At 36.4% G+C, this 15,456-nt stretch overlaps 1 protein-coding gene across 20 annotated transcripts in view; it reads left to right on the top strand.

Annotated features, from left to right (window-relative positions):
- Window positions 1-15,456, top strand: part of ANK2 (ankyrin 2) — a 689,728-nt gene that overhangs the window by 197,753 nt on the left and 476,519 nt on the right. For 19 of the 20 annotated variants that reach the window (XM_012502792.2, XM_030799074.1, XM_030799062.1 and 16 more), the window contains exon 2: window positions 13,208-13,267. The exons of the other annotated variant lie outside the window; for it this stretch is intronic. In XM_012502792.2, the coding sequence (XP_012358246.1) occupies window positions 13,247-13,267 (21 nt within the window). In that variant the 5' untranslated portion in view covers window positions 13,208-13,246. The remainder of the gene's footprint in view (window positions 1-13,207; window positions 13,268-15,456) is intronic. 20 annotated transcript variants of the gene reach the window in all.

Raw genomic sequence — 15,456 nt, forward strand, 5'->3', positions numbered from 1 at the left:
TTATTAATCTTGTGCTATTTTCTATTCCAGCCATGTCAAATTATCAATTTTTTTTATTGGAGACAGGGTGATGATATAATTTATTTTTCAAAAGAGGATACTTTTGAGAGTTAAAAGGAGTGCTATTAATTATGCACGGAGAAAGCAAGCTTATATCAAAATTATCCAAGGCAAATTAGAATCTATAAATGCCTTCATTATTTAAAAAGCTAGAGGTAATATAGCTTAGTAGTTAGAAGTAGCAGCTCTGGAGGCAGAGCTAAGTGCAAATCCTGATTCTACTATTTACTAGCCATCTTATATTTGTCAAACTGCCTCACCACTATGCCTCAGTTTCCTCATATATAAAATAAAAATAATATTATTAATACCATTTAATTGTATTTTAAATGAGGTTATACATGCATAGCATTAGAAAAGAGGAAACCCTTGGTAAGTATTGTCTATTATTACGCATGGAGAAAGAGTGATTTCTGTCATTATGCTTTGAGTGGTATCAAAAGACTTGCCTGAAGATAAATAACAGCTTCATTTCTATAGTCAGTCCTTAGAACTAAAGCATAGTTTTCTGAAAGCATTACCTAATAAGTTCTCAATAAATATTTACTAAAGGAATGAATGAATAAGTTATCCCAGAGGAATAAAATGTGCTAGCATCGATGGTTACAAGGATAATTTGTATCAAAAAGACATAAAAATATAGAGATGGGCTAGGTAAGTTTTGATGATAGCAGTGGGTGGGTGGGAATTGGGGTAGGAGAAATATTTAGCACCTGATGATCCTGGGAGAGCTGATTCAGATGGGATGTGGGAGTTCTAGGTGGCTCTGGGCCAGTGAAACAGTTCTGGATTCCAGGGGGAAGGAAGGGATGGAAATGGAAGAGGCCGTTACACAAATGCTATCTACACAAAAATTTTATTGGCGTTATGTGCTAGAAAAGGGGAAATAGCCCTGTCATGGCAGGAACATTTGCCCTTGGAATTAGACTGCCTTTATTAAGCTTGGGTAAGTCCCTTGGGCAAGCAGCCCCAGCTATTTCATTGGTAAACTATACATATATCTACTTTATAGGGCTGTTGTGAGGATTAGAATGAAGTAAGTGTCTGCATGTGTGTATGCATGTATATAATGTCCTGCTTATTATAGAAACTCAACAAATGATAGCTTCTATAATTATTAAGGATCATAACAATTACCCAACTCAGAATTTTGAAGAATTTTGAAGTAAAATGTTTGAAAGCTCTTTATGAATATAAAGTACTTTACAAAGATATGGACTTGCTATGAATGCGGACATTGTCCTGTTTACCAGCTCTAGACCTTGGATGTACTGCTATTAGAAAATAGCAGTATTTCATATTCATATGGTCAGAGTTGTAAAGATTCAGAATCAATGAGACTGATATGCATGCTAAGGGTATTGAAGTGAAACCTTAAGGCATAATTGTTCTTTTTGTTCTTGTTATTAGTTTGTCCTTTTTGAATTCAGTGGTCATAGGATATGGGATATTAGTTTGATGTCTGCAAAACCAATCGAACTCCACATACTTTGCTTCTTAAGCTGTTGCTTTTAGGATGGCCTTTAGTATGCGTAGTGGGTAAATCTTCATGCATTTGCACATTCTAAAAATATATTTTTTATAAGTCTTTTATATCCCCCAAATGGTTATTTCAACTATATTTCAGATAAATAGTTTTTTAAAGTTGCTTTTATGTTCTCCTAAGAACTCATTCTGATATTCTAGCTCCAATCTTATAAACAATCCTGGAAATGTTAACTTCAACTTTCTCAGATGCAAAATGAAGATAATACTACTTTATGTGGTTATTGACTAGATTAATATGATAAAGCATATAAGGTATTTGGGAAAGTGCATTATACCTATAAGTGTGAATATTATTATTATAGTTATTATAATAATAATGTACTTTAAATCTTTTTTTGTTTGCTTTTAGACAGGGTCTCTCACTCTGTTGCCTAGGCCCGCTGAAGCCTCAACTTCCCAATCCCAAGAGATCCTCTCACCTCAGCATCCTAAGTAGGCTGGGACCACAGATGCATGCCACCACACCTGGTTACTTTTTTAAAAAATATTTTTTCCTAAAGATGAGGTTTCCCTATGTTTCCTAGGCTGGTCTCAACCTCCTGAGCTCAAGCAATCCTCCTACCTCAGCCTCTCAAAGTGCTGGAATTACAGGTGTGAGCCACCACACCCAGCTAGCACCTTAAATCTTAATTTGCTAATGTAATTGTGGTTTTTGACATTACTTTTAATGGCAAAACTGCAATTATTTTTGCACCAACCTAATATAAACAACTTCAGGAAACACTGTCATAATAATGACCATTTATCAACCTCTGCATGTTGTATACATTCTCTATTCCATAATGGTCTTGCAAGATTCTTCTCCCCTTTTTAGAGATGGAGGAGACCTCCACAGAGATATAGTTACTTACTCACGGTCATGCAGGCCAGGTGCAGTGGCTCACGCCTGTAATCTCAGCTCTTCGGGAGCTGAGGCAGGCAGATCACTTAAGGTCAGGAGTTTGAGACCAACCTGGCCAACAAGGCAAAACTCTGTCTCTACTAAAAATACAAAAAAATTAGCCCAGCATGGTGGCATGCGCCTGTAGTCCCAGCTACTGGGGAGGCTGAGGCACGAGAATTGCTTGAACCCAGGAGACAGAGGATACAGTGAGCCGAGATGGTGCCACTGCACTCCAGCCTGGGCAACAGAGCAACACTCCGTTTCAAAAAGACAGGAAACGGGAAAATGAGGCTGCAAACACAAGCTTGCTGACCCTTGCCCTTGTGCAGTTTCCACAGCACCACATCAATTCTTCATCTTTAAACTCTGTGATGTCCCATTTCAAAATGCCCTAGTTGGCTTCTTTTTAAAAAAAAAAAAAAAACAAATTCTCTCATTTCTTGAGCACTTACTATGGGCTAGGCATGTAATAGGCCCTGTGATATGGAAGTGAATACAAGCCTGGCTTCCTGTCCTTGAGAAATTCAGTCTAGTGGAGAAGGAGAGCTCCATTCATTTATATAAATAGAAGGAATCTAGTTTTTTCTTTTTAAGGAGATTAAAATTATTGATTGACACAAAATGTTTGTATTTGGTGTTACATATGCATATGTAGCATACATACATATATATTATTTTTATAATTTGAAAACTTTCAAACTTTAAATTATGAAAGTACTTTACAAATGAATGCTGATTATGTTGCTGTTCTATGTAAGAGTTGATGATAATGGAAGGTTGTAGATTTAGTAACACATTATTATGAGGAACTAAACATTTATCTGGGTGTGCTGTAGAATATTCCACAATTTCCTAAAAGCTGGGTCTAGAAAACACAGTAAAATGCAAATACTCGAAGATCCATGAATCCGTGTCATTTTTTATTGGGAGCTTGATGTTATTTTGTATTCTCACCCCTAGAACTCACTGCTCCACTTTTTCCACCATGCCTTGGCTATTTCAGCTTGATTTTATAGGAGCAGAAACAAGAGGGAAGTTTGTTATATTTTAGCTATGATTTCTTTGAGTCACATCAATGAAACATGCTTTAGAACAGCAGAGCTCATAGATATGACAGGGTTGCAAGATCTGAAAGCCAGATTTGAGGTACAGTATTTCTTTTTTTTCCCCCAGTCTTTGACTATAACTAATAAGTGGTAAAATTCCCAGTAATTTGCCAAATGCCTGACAGGGTTAATGAACTGGTGACATCAGGATGCTGGTGCATTAGACACATTTTGTGCAGAAGTTTTGTAAAGCCTCTCCTGATGGAGATGCTTAGAGATGAAGCACCAAGGTGCTGGTAAATGGCCTAAGGGTAATTTGGTTATCCTAAATAGTCTTAAACATATTTTCCTAATGGAAAATTCTTAATGGAAATTTTTGTTGTGGTAAGCATTGAACCACTTAGAGTTGTTGCTCTCATATTCCATTTGTCTGAAAAATACAGATGGCACCAAAAAACCAGACATATTAGCCTAATACCACAGTGGATGACATCAATATAGTACTTAGGGAGAACTTGATACACTCACCATAAAGCCTTTTAATCGTCCCTTTCATAGACTTGGGTAGGCAAGCCTATTTTCAATTTAAAAGAAAAAATAATCATTCAGAGCAGGATTTGCAAAAGGAATTTTCATTCATTAGTGACCATCAGGATTATTTTCCCCACCAATTTCACAATCTTTTAGGTGCTGAACGCCATGGATTTCTCCTCAGAGTGGCAGAAATTTATCATTATCTGTTCTCTGGGGAATTAAATAGATTTTTTTTTTTAATGCTCCACTGAGGCCACAATTTTGCTATTATGCTCAGATAGCCCCAGAGCTTGCAGATGCTGGCACTTCTGTCTTTTTTTCAGATGAGTGATACAATCATGCCAAGAACCCAAAGGAACACTTTTAATTCATAAGCCACTTCATTACATAGTTTGGTTACATTGAAAGTCTGCCTAACATCCCACAAAATCTGTCCTCAAACTAGAGAGTTTATTTTCCTGAGTATTTATAAATTCCAAAATCAAAATAAGAACAAAAGCAGCTCAAAAATAGTTTTCTTGGTTGACAGTAATGTCAGAAAACTGGTCAACTCTGAGAGTATGTGTCAAAGCGAGAGCATTCAAACTGTCTGTGATTCAGCGTTGCTGCATTGTGGCCTCTACATTGCCCCAATTGTGTTGCATTTGTGAGTCAAACTCATTTTGCCTCAGCATGCTGCATAACGAAAGCATTTGTTCTCATTCTCTCACCACCCGCCACCCTACTGCTTCAGTTCCAGGCCATTACACCCAAAGTCTCTGACAGAGAAAAAGGAGCTCACTTTAGAAGACTTGGAAGGGTCAGCAGGATTGCTGGACTTGGAGCAAAGCTCGGACTTAATTTATGTCCATTGGTTATTTAGAGAGAGCTCAGCTGTTTGTACTTTGTTTTCCAGCCATAGGAGGAAGGAGCTACAGTATATGTCTTCAAAAGCTGTTTCTTTTGCCATGTGTGATATAGACTTTGGGCTGCAGGTTCTCTTTAGAGCATAGTCGTTTATTCATCAGGGGCAAATTCTCAAGTGTAAACATGAATTATTCCTACCTTCAGTCTGTTGTTAAGCCCTTTGCTTCATTTAAGCAAGTAACAATTCTGAGAGGTAAAATCTGTGCACTGGAAACAAAATAGAAACCATTTTTACCAGAACAAAAAGAGAAGGGAGAAAAAGAGGATTGAGGAATGTAGCATAAAACTTCTCAGCTTATTGAGATTTCCTTTTCCTTGTAGAAAGGACAGATAAATGTGTGAGTGCTGGTAATGCTTTTCTCAAGTAAAGAAAGACACCTTTGAGGTCTCATTCATGACCTCAGATGCTAAGGAACGAGGTTAAAGAGCTTTTGGTCAAGTTTTTACTGCTGCTATGTGGCTGGTTTGGATAAACACTGTAAATGCCAGGCTCAAACTGCCTGTTTTTTTAGCTGTCATTTCTGCTGTCACCAACCTGAGAACTTCGGGGCTTCTCCCTTTATTCAGCCTTGGAACCACGGCCACAACCACTTACTTACCTTCTCCTTCCAATGAGCCACCACCCTCATAGTGAAGCTGTTCTTTAAAGACCAAACCACCTAGCTCCATTGTGAGGATGCTCAACATATGAACTACATACAGATATGCCGATTAAAGTGAAGCCTCTGTATGAAAGGGGATGATAACTCCTCAATCATGAATTCTTTTCTTCCATTTTCCTTGTCCGGCGCACTCTCCCCTCTGCTTCTTTTCCAGCTGGTGATCTGACAAGTCATATTTCTCTTACAGCCAAGATTAGAGAAGCTCTCTCTCTCTGAGCTTCTCTGATAACTGGTCACTGAGGACGTGGCCAATTCTTTAAATTTTCATTCAGGTAAAACTAAAACCATGGCTCTCTTCAAACACCTTGCATAGCTATAGCTTCTGGTCCCCCATGACAGAATTTGTTTCTTTCTCCTGGGTTTTCCTGGGAGCATAGGGTTCTTTGACCCAGTCTGCCAATATTCCCTTTCTTTGTTCAATGCCTCTTGTTCATGTCTTCATCCTTGTTACTTTTTTCATTTTCCCCTTCTCCACAATAGGAGTTCAAATGGAAAACATCATCTGTCTCAAGCAAAAGTTATTTGCATACGTGGTTATAAAGAAAAGCAACTGATTTTCTTTAACCTCTCAGGATCAGCCTCTTCATTTTTTACATTTTATAAGAGTAGTAAGAGGATTGCCAATCAGAAATTAGATGGCCATTAAAATTTCCTCATCTGTGAAAATGAAGGGATTAAAACAGATAATCTTTTAAGGATCTTTCTAGCCCTAAAAATATCCATGGCACTGATGATATTCTGTCTTTTTATGGGGGAGGCCAGATGGATGCTCAGCTCTCCATGCTGTGCCTCTGCTTGGTGAGTGGCTTGAACATCTGTTTGGGACCTGTAATACCAAGGCATTGCAATTCGCCTTGCTCACCGTTTCAGCTAGCAGCGGCAGAATGCCTCTCCAGAAGATGTCAGCACTCTTGTCTCTGGAAGAGCTTTTTATTCCCATTATTTCCAAGAATAATAAGAACTAGTTTCCTGTATATTTCCTTTTTGAGGCTGGGAGATCTATTTTGTGGTAGTGAAGAAAATATGCATATTCTTCTCAAATATCTAAAAAAAACCAGGTTTACTATTAAATCAATATTAATTTATAGAACATGAACTATAGATCAAAAAGGTGAGAAAATATTTTGACATTTTATCAAAGGAGAAGCCAACCATCTTTATTTTATTAATAGACTTTATTTTTTAGAACATTTGTACGTTTATAGAAAAATTGAGCAAATAGTACAGAGTTCTGGGATTGACTTCTCCCCTTAATTTCTTCTATTATTAACATTTTATATTAGCATGGTATATTTATTGTAATTAATAACAAATTATTATTAAATAAAGTTATTGTGTTATTATTAACTAAAGTCCATAGTTTATTGAGATTTTTAAAGTTTTTAACCAAATGCCCCTTTTCCCTTCTAGGATACTACATTTATATAGTCGTGTCTTGTTAGTCTCCTCTTGGCTGTAACAGCTTCATGGGCTTTCTTTGTTTTTTATGCTCTTGACAATTTTAAGGAGTACTGGATAAGTATATTGTGGGATATCCCTTTATTGAAATTTGCCTGATGATTTTCTCATAATTAGACTGGATTACATGTTTTGATCCTAGAATAAAGTGCCATTTTCATCACATTATATCAAGAGTAGCACTGTGAACATGACAGTGCTGTTGATGTGAACTCTGGTCACTTGGCTGACAGTGTTTATACAATTTCTCCACTGAAGCCAACCATTTTTAAACCAGTGTTGACTATTCCTTCAAATAAAAATTCTAGATTCCATATTTGGAAATTAATTTAAAATTAACTCGAGAAAAAGACCTTGAAAATAATAAAAAACAAATGAAACAGTTCATTTTCTTCTTTCTCCTGTCTAATGAACATAGACCTAAATAACTAAGCTCATGACTTACTCAGACCTTTTTCCAAGAGAAAGAATTTTTTTGTAGTTGACACACCAGGAGATAAAAGAGGAGGAAGCAGAGGATGGTATTTTTCTCTGGGATGTGTCAGCTCCATGAAGAAATTGCTGCCCTACAGACACTGATCCACGACTGTCAGTTCAGATATTTCATTCTGGCTGAGAGACAGTGAAAGAAATGACCACCAAAGAGGGTATTTTCAGCATTTCTAACACCTCACTTAGGGAGGGGAAAGGCATTACCTAAGCCTTGTGTGCTGCTTTCTAGCTCAACTCTAACCAGGTTGATGGGGGCCGTGAAGCCTTTCCTGTGGGTGTAGTCTCATTGTTTTTATTTAACAATGAGTGAAAGCAATAGTACAAAGACTTGAATATCTTTATGCATATTTTAATAATAGTGAAAGTTAGGAAAGCAACTTCTTTAACAGAATACAGATGTGACCTTAGTAATTAGGATTCCAAATACCACATATTGGAGTTAACAAAAAAGGAGTTCCCTTTCAATTAAACTGATTGCTTAAATTTGTGTATTTACATATTTTCTTAGTGACATCCAAAATAATTTTAAACTATTTATAATTTTCTCATTTTGTTAGTTGTTATTTACATTATTACTAAGATGAGCATGCATATACAATTTCTTCTTTTTTCTCCCTCTGGCCCCATAAAAACACAATTTTCTTAACCATTAGCATAGATGAGAGGATTCTAAACAAGGTTTTCTCTGTAGGATTGGGTACAACATAGGCACCTAACAGAGTGAACTATTTTATGAATACTAGAGATAAGTTATAAGTAGTATGAGAATTATATTACTTCTTCTGCATTTCTAATATCCATCACATCTTCTTCAGTTTTAGTGGTAGTGTCTTAGTTCCCATCTTCATTTTCTCTGCTTTTCATCAATTCATCCCTGTAGCCAGAGCAAGTTTTCAAATATTAAACTTAATCATGTCCTTTGTCCATATCTGCACACCATGATGACTCTGGATTGCTGTCATTAGTTTTCCATCCTACATCCCCTATATGATTATAAGATCTGTGAGTGCAGGAACAGTGTCTCATTCACCTTTGAACAAGCCCCTGCACACTGTAGACTCAGAAACCACAGGCTGAATGAATGAATGAATGATATAGCTATTTTGGGAGGTCATCTCTCCATATAGACCAAAATTTTGGTGTTGTTTTTGTATTACTGGCCACATTTCATGAGGCTCTTAGAAAAGTCTTTTGTGGAAATTTTCAAATATGGACCAAAGTAAGGAGAATGATAGGAATCTCATGTATCCACTTAGCTTCAAAAATCGTCATCATTTTACTAATTTTGTTCCATCTATCTTCCAACCCACATTTTTTTTTGTTTCCTTTTTCTGGAGCATTTTAAAGTGAACACCAGACATTATGTCATTTTACCTGTGAATATTTTATTATGCCTCTAACCAGTAAGACATTTAAAAAAACCATATCCACTATGCCATTATTACCCCTCTTTAAGATAGTTTAATATCAAATATCTAATATCCATATCTCCCTGATTATCTCCTATCTCAAACCTGCCTTTTTTTCTCAATTGGTTTGTTCAGATTAGGATCCAAACATGGTCTGTACATTGCTTTTGGTTATGGTGAAGCATTATTTAACCTTCACATATAGGGGAGTGTGATTTATGTCAAAGATGGTAAGTGATGATCTGCATAAAGAATGTATTTCCTGATAGACACTGGGGACTTCAAAAGCGGGGGAAAGGGAACAAGGGAGATATGTTAAAATTTATCTAGTGGGTACAATGTTCACTATTTGAACTTACCTTGAGAAATCCTGCTTTGAATATTTGCTTAAGCCAATATTAACCCAACTTAACACTTTCCTTCAAGTCTCCCTCTTTCCATCTTTCTCCTTCCCCCCAATTTCCATTTCTATTCTGTCCTCTTAATTATGTCAAAACTCAGCTTAAGTTTCATCACCTCTGTGAAGATTACCCTCCACCAAGCCCTTGAATGCCTGACCCACCAATATGCCATTTAGTTTACATTGCCTTGATTTATAAAACCAACTATGGGTAAGACCAAGGCTTTATGAAGCAGGAAAACCTAGATTTGGTTTTCATTCCTGCCATTGAGCAATATGGTGTTGGACAAGAGCCTCACTTTCCTTGTCTACAGAATGTGGATAATAGGAGGGTTTTCATGAGGTTGTTTTGAATACCAGTTGAGATAATATATGTAGTCAATATAATTTTTGGTACTTGGGAACACACTATAAGTTATGAGTTTTTATTATTAACTTTTTTGGTTTAATTATATCATCTCCAACTACATTGGAAGGCACCTATATAATGCCTTATACACTGTTAGCACTTCATACCTTTTTGTAGGGAGTCATTTTTTTTTGGGTATTAGAGCGACCACTTTTAGCCCCTGGGATTTCAACAGCCATCTAACTATTCATCCAATTATTCAGATATGGGTTTTTAGTAGTTGTGATTGGATAACTATAAGGTATAAATGGAAGCATACATTCCAGAAAATAGCCAGAATGTGAGGGAAAGCAACTGTATCTATTATTTAGTATTTTAGTGCTTGTTAAAGTTAGGAGAAAAAAATACTAGGTTAAAATTAGTGAGTCTTCATCTTTATAGGAAGTTTTTAAATAAAGTTTAGGGAGGAAAGAGATGCTGATAAACTGATGCTGAAAGTATCTGTCTAGTTAATTTTTTGTTACAAATGGTTTTCCGTGTTGTTTCTTTGCAACCTCAAAGCAAAATCCCTGCCTTAAAAGAAGAAAAAGGCCAGGCACTGTGGCTCTGCCTGTAATCCCAGCATTTTGGGAGGCTGAGGCAGGCGGATCATGAGGTCAGGAGTTCGAGACCAGCCTGACCAACATGGTGAAACCCCATCCCTACTAAAAATACAAAAATTAGCTGGGCATGGTGGCACGTGCCTATAATCCCAGCTACTTTAGGAAGGAGGCTGAGGCAGGAGAATTACTTAAACCCAGGAGGCAGAGGTTGCAGTGAGCCAAGATCATGCCACTGCACTCCAGCCTGGGCGACAGAGTGAGACTCCGTCTCAAAGAAAAAAAAAAAAAAAGGAAGAAGGAGAAGAAAAAGAGATGTAATATATTTCACCATGGAAAGTTATTCAACAGCCAGAGGCCAGGAGAATCAAATTAAATTGTGAATCTGAAGGCAGCCAGGAAAGTGCCTTTTAAACTCAGCTAAGCACAAGACACTGCATCATTAAGAGAGGAGAGTTACAGACTCACAGTGAAGAGGAGAGCACTTAAATTGCTCTTGAGTTTCCCAGATAAGAATAAACATGTATGCAAAAGCCCAGGAACTGGTTTTTCAGTTTCAAAAGGAAATAATGTGTGTTCTGTCAGTGGAGCTGAGTATTCAAAGGCTCTACAGATCATCCCAATGGGAGCTGAAAGCAAGGACTTGAAGCAGTAGCTTTGTGTCTTTGGCAGTCTCTTGAAATTGGGACTAAAATTAAAAGTAGCTGAGTGCAACCATTTCTAAATGTCAGATGGAACACTTTGCTCAGCATGCCGTGCACAACATTGATTTTCCTATGTTCCACATTGTTGTGTGAGATGTTGAATCAGGTTCCTGTTAGTGCATTCACTAATATAAGAGCTGGAAAGCAACTTGGTCCACAATTAATATTCTGTGATGCTATTGTCTATATGCCTTGGACTTTAATTGGGCCAGGTTTTTGTGAACCTGTTTTATTCTTTTGATACCTGGAGGCTATGTTCTTCTTATTTCAATTTGATTAGTCTTTTTCATAGAAAGTTCTTATGAATGCTTAAATGTTGTCCTTTCTGAATTTGTACTAAGACACAGAGAGGATTGTTCACCACATACGAAGTGAACTATGGGAAGATTTTTTTCAAAGAAGTATTATGGTAGCTATCTGATAACTGTTGTTACATACACAATTCCAAGGGAATTTAAAAACGAGGTTGTGATTTCAGTGTCTGAATACATGTTTATAATTTTAATAGCTCCTATTAAGGTTTATGTGAATGTGGACACCACATCTGTTGAAATTATAATCTTTTAATCTAGACAAAGAGTAGATCAAGTAAGATAAGGGGAAGAAAGAGGACTGTGGGCATTGAACATGGTACATGCCAGAAGGCTATTCCCGGGAGTTCAGAGAGCCTCCTGGAAACTGAAGAATGACACTTCCTTGACTCCATCCATAATAGTTCTAAATATTAATAGTTCACAAGACAGAGAGTGAAAACCCTCTGGACAAGAAAATCCAGGAATTGTTTCACATTGGGCTATGGTCCTCAAACTTCCAACTGCATCAAAATTATCTGGAAGGCTTGTTAAAACACATAGTATTGGGCCCCACTTCCAGTTTCTCATTGGAAGGTGGAGGGGGTCCTGAGAATTTGCATCTCTAATGAGTTTCAAGGTGATGCTCATTCTGCTGGTCTAGCAACCACTGGTATAAGGCAGTGATTCTTGCCATATTTTCCTGTGCTTTAATATGCAGAGGGATCATCTTGGAGAGTTTGTAGAAAGTGTAGTCTTTAAAAATTATACTGAGCTGGGACTCAACACTGAGATTTCCGAAAAAGCACCCTTAGTGATTCTGCTATAATTGGTCCAGGGATCCTAAGCCATTGGATCATTTCTAACACTTAGTATTTGAGTCTCTCATGTTTTCATTACCATTCATGGGCTTGAATGTCAGTGAATGGCTGTTAAAGTTCCAATATGCTTTGAAGAATAAGAGAAAATAAAGTAGAAGCATGGCCGTATGTTAGTGGCTTAATGATACCAGAGGTGAAATCAAATCTCATGAAAGTCTGATATATTGTGATACAATAATGTGAGCAGTTAGCATAACCTGATGTAATATAACAAGATTTTGGCATTAAAAACTTGTTCAATCTCTTGATATTATGTAACGTGTAAATAAATCAAATCTTTTGAAAGGAAGCAGCAAAATATAATAAAAAAAGAAGACTTCTGAGATGGATATATCCCGGCTCTGGCATTTACAATGCTGGTCAGGTCATGTAAACTTTACGATGTTTAGTTTTTCTTACCTGTAAAGGAGACTTAGTAATTCCTATTTTACCACGTCATGAAGGATAAATAGATACGATATATGAGATGGCTGGTGTAGCTTCTGACATATTGTAGATGTTTAACAAATGGCAGTTATAAAAGGAAAAAGAAGGGGTAGGTCACACGCGTCTGTCATTAGTTTTTGTCATTGACTGTTAGGTAGGGAATGCTTATCCAATTTAATACTCTTTGGTCAGCAATTTCAGCCAATGCTTTTTCATGCATTTAGACAGACTCTGAAAGTAAACAAAATCTCTCAAGATTCTTATGAATCTACTTATGATTGAATGGACATTCTCATATTTTTAAAAATCGATTTCTCTTACATATTAACAGGCTATTTTTCATCTTTTATCACATTCTGTTTTGGCTACTTTACTGAACTCTTGAAATGTTCAAATATTTTTGCTTTGCTCTTTTGCATTTATAATAGTGACTTTTTAAAATGAAGAACTCCATCAGTGCCTGCTATAAGCTTATTTTGATTTGAAATATAGAAACTATTCTTAATGATAAATTGAAATGATTTCAAACTTCTAATATTTTCTCTTTTTTATCCTTTTAGGTAAGTAATGAAAAGAGACATGAAGAATTGATATTTCAAATGACCACCATGTTGCAAAAGGTACTTTTGGTATTTTAAATATTACTTCAAAGGAATCTTATAAAAAGACACGGAGGTTAGAATGTAGTTAAGTACTATTTTGGTAAAAACGATTTTTATGGAAACAGATTTAAGGATGTTATAGCATTAACAATTTTTTAATTATAAGAAATGTAATATACTATAAGACTTTTCTTTCTGTAGTCTAGGCAATTATCATTGGTATCATTTGGGACTGAAAAGGTAAATAGATTGTCTCTTCCTCAAGATATTCATTGCTGGAAAAGGGGAGGTGGAGGAAAGAAATCTGAATACAATAGACATAATAAACACATTGAGATTTGTTCACCAAAGTCATCTATTTTCTCTAAGGGCTTATGAATTTATTTTCTGTTATCAGAACATTATCTTCATAATTACTTATAAAATTGATTGCTATAAGGTTGTCAATAAAGTGATTTGATTCTAAATAATTCAAATAGATTGCATCCATGTGGAGAATTCTCCAGATTCTACATTTAAATAAAGGGGAAGGAGGGAAGAAGGAAATATTAGACTTAAATGATAGAATGTAAAAATTCTTAGTCTATTTATATCGCACACATGATTTAGGGAAATCTGCTTGTATTTTTAAGTCATGAATCTCATCTAGAAGAATCTGTTTCTTTTCTAGAAGGAATCTATGAAATATTGTGAAAATCATCTCATTTGGTTACAGAGGAAACAATTACATGGTGAACTATTAGATGAGTTGTATGACACCATTAACACTGACAATCATTCAAATATCCATGATGTTTCAGGTGCAATAAATAATACATGGTGCCTTTGTACTAGATTAATAATTTAATCCAAGAACAGAAGATATTCAAGAATGCCAAAAGAGGAGAAATCAACTTAGCTTTTTAATAAAATTGCAATTTTTAAAGCATTTCTAATTTTGCTTAGAAATTTCCTCAAGACCTTACAAAATTCAGGTCATGTACTATTAAGATAAAAGGAGCAGGGAATAACTTAAAAGTTTATCCTCTTTGAATGATAATTATTTAACATACATTTTCTATACTTTGTGGCTATTCTTTTGAGTGCTAAAGGAGAATTAGACAATTTTATTAATGCTGATAATGAGATAACATTAATCAGCTTGGGCTATTTTCTTTTTGTTTTTGTTTTGTTTTTTGAGACAGGGTCTCCCTCTGTCACCCAGGCTGGAGTGCAGTGGCACAATCATGGCTCAATGCAGCCTCCACCTTCCAGGCTCAAGTGATCCTCCCACCTCAGCCTGCTGAGTAGCTGGAACTACAGACATCCACCACCATGCCCGACTAATTTTTAATTTTTTTGTAGAGATGGGTTCTGACTATGTTGCCCAGGCTCCTCATGAGCTCCTGAGCTCAAGTAATCTTCCCACCTCAGCCTCCCACAGTGCTGGGATTATAGGCATGAGTCACTGCGCCTGGCCAGCTTGGGCTATTTTTAGAAGGGCAGATATTACTTTGCTTTATTATATAATTAATATTATTATATGAATATATTCCAATACATTTTGCTTCATTTGAGACTTCTGGGTATAAAAGCTAAGTCAGAAGTTGGATAGATGAATCTTAGAAGCTTGGAGGAAAGATCTGTGATTATAGTATGATAAAGCAGAACCAATTCCATTTCTTGACAAAGAAGGGAAGAATAATGATTTGGTAGTGAGTGTCAAATGTTGCTGACAGGTCAAAGAAGATGAATGCATCAACAAACCAACTGGAGTTTTACATATAAATGACCTCAGTAACTTTGGCAAGGGAAGTTTCGGTAGAGAAGCAGGGGTAGAAACCAGACCGGAGTAGTTTGAGAAGTAAATAAGAGATAAGGGGATGGAGTTAGCAAAAAAGATAGCTTTTTGAAAATTTTATCAGGAAATAAAAGTGCGGAGAATCCAGCATCTGGATAGGGAAGTTGGGATGAGAGAGTCTTGAACATGTTTACATTTTAATGGGAACAGTGCAGAAGAAGAAGAGAGATTGGAGGTATGGGTTTCTGAAAAGGAAGGAAGTGATGGAGGAGGTGGTCTAGGAAGAGGGATTACCTATAGCCAGTGGGAAGGACAACACGCACATCAACACAGCTAAGGCAATCTCTGTAGGATGCATACAGATACAGATAGATTTGTAGATTTGGTAGGGAAAATTGAAGGGGATGTCAAGAAAAAGTTTGCATTT

Source organism: Nomascus leucogenys, chromosome 18 (assembly GCF_006542625.1).
Source record: "Nomascus leucogenys isolate Asia chromosome 18, Asia_NLE_v1, whole genome shotgun sequence".
NCBI lineage: Eukaryota > Metazoa > Chordata > Mammalia > Primates > Hylobatidae > Nomascus > Nomascus leucogenys.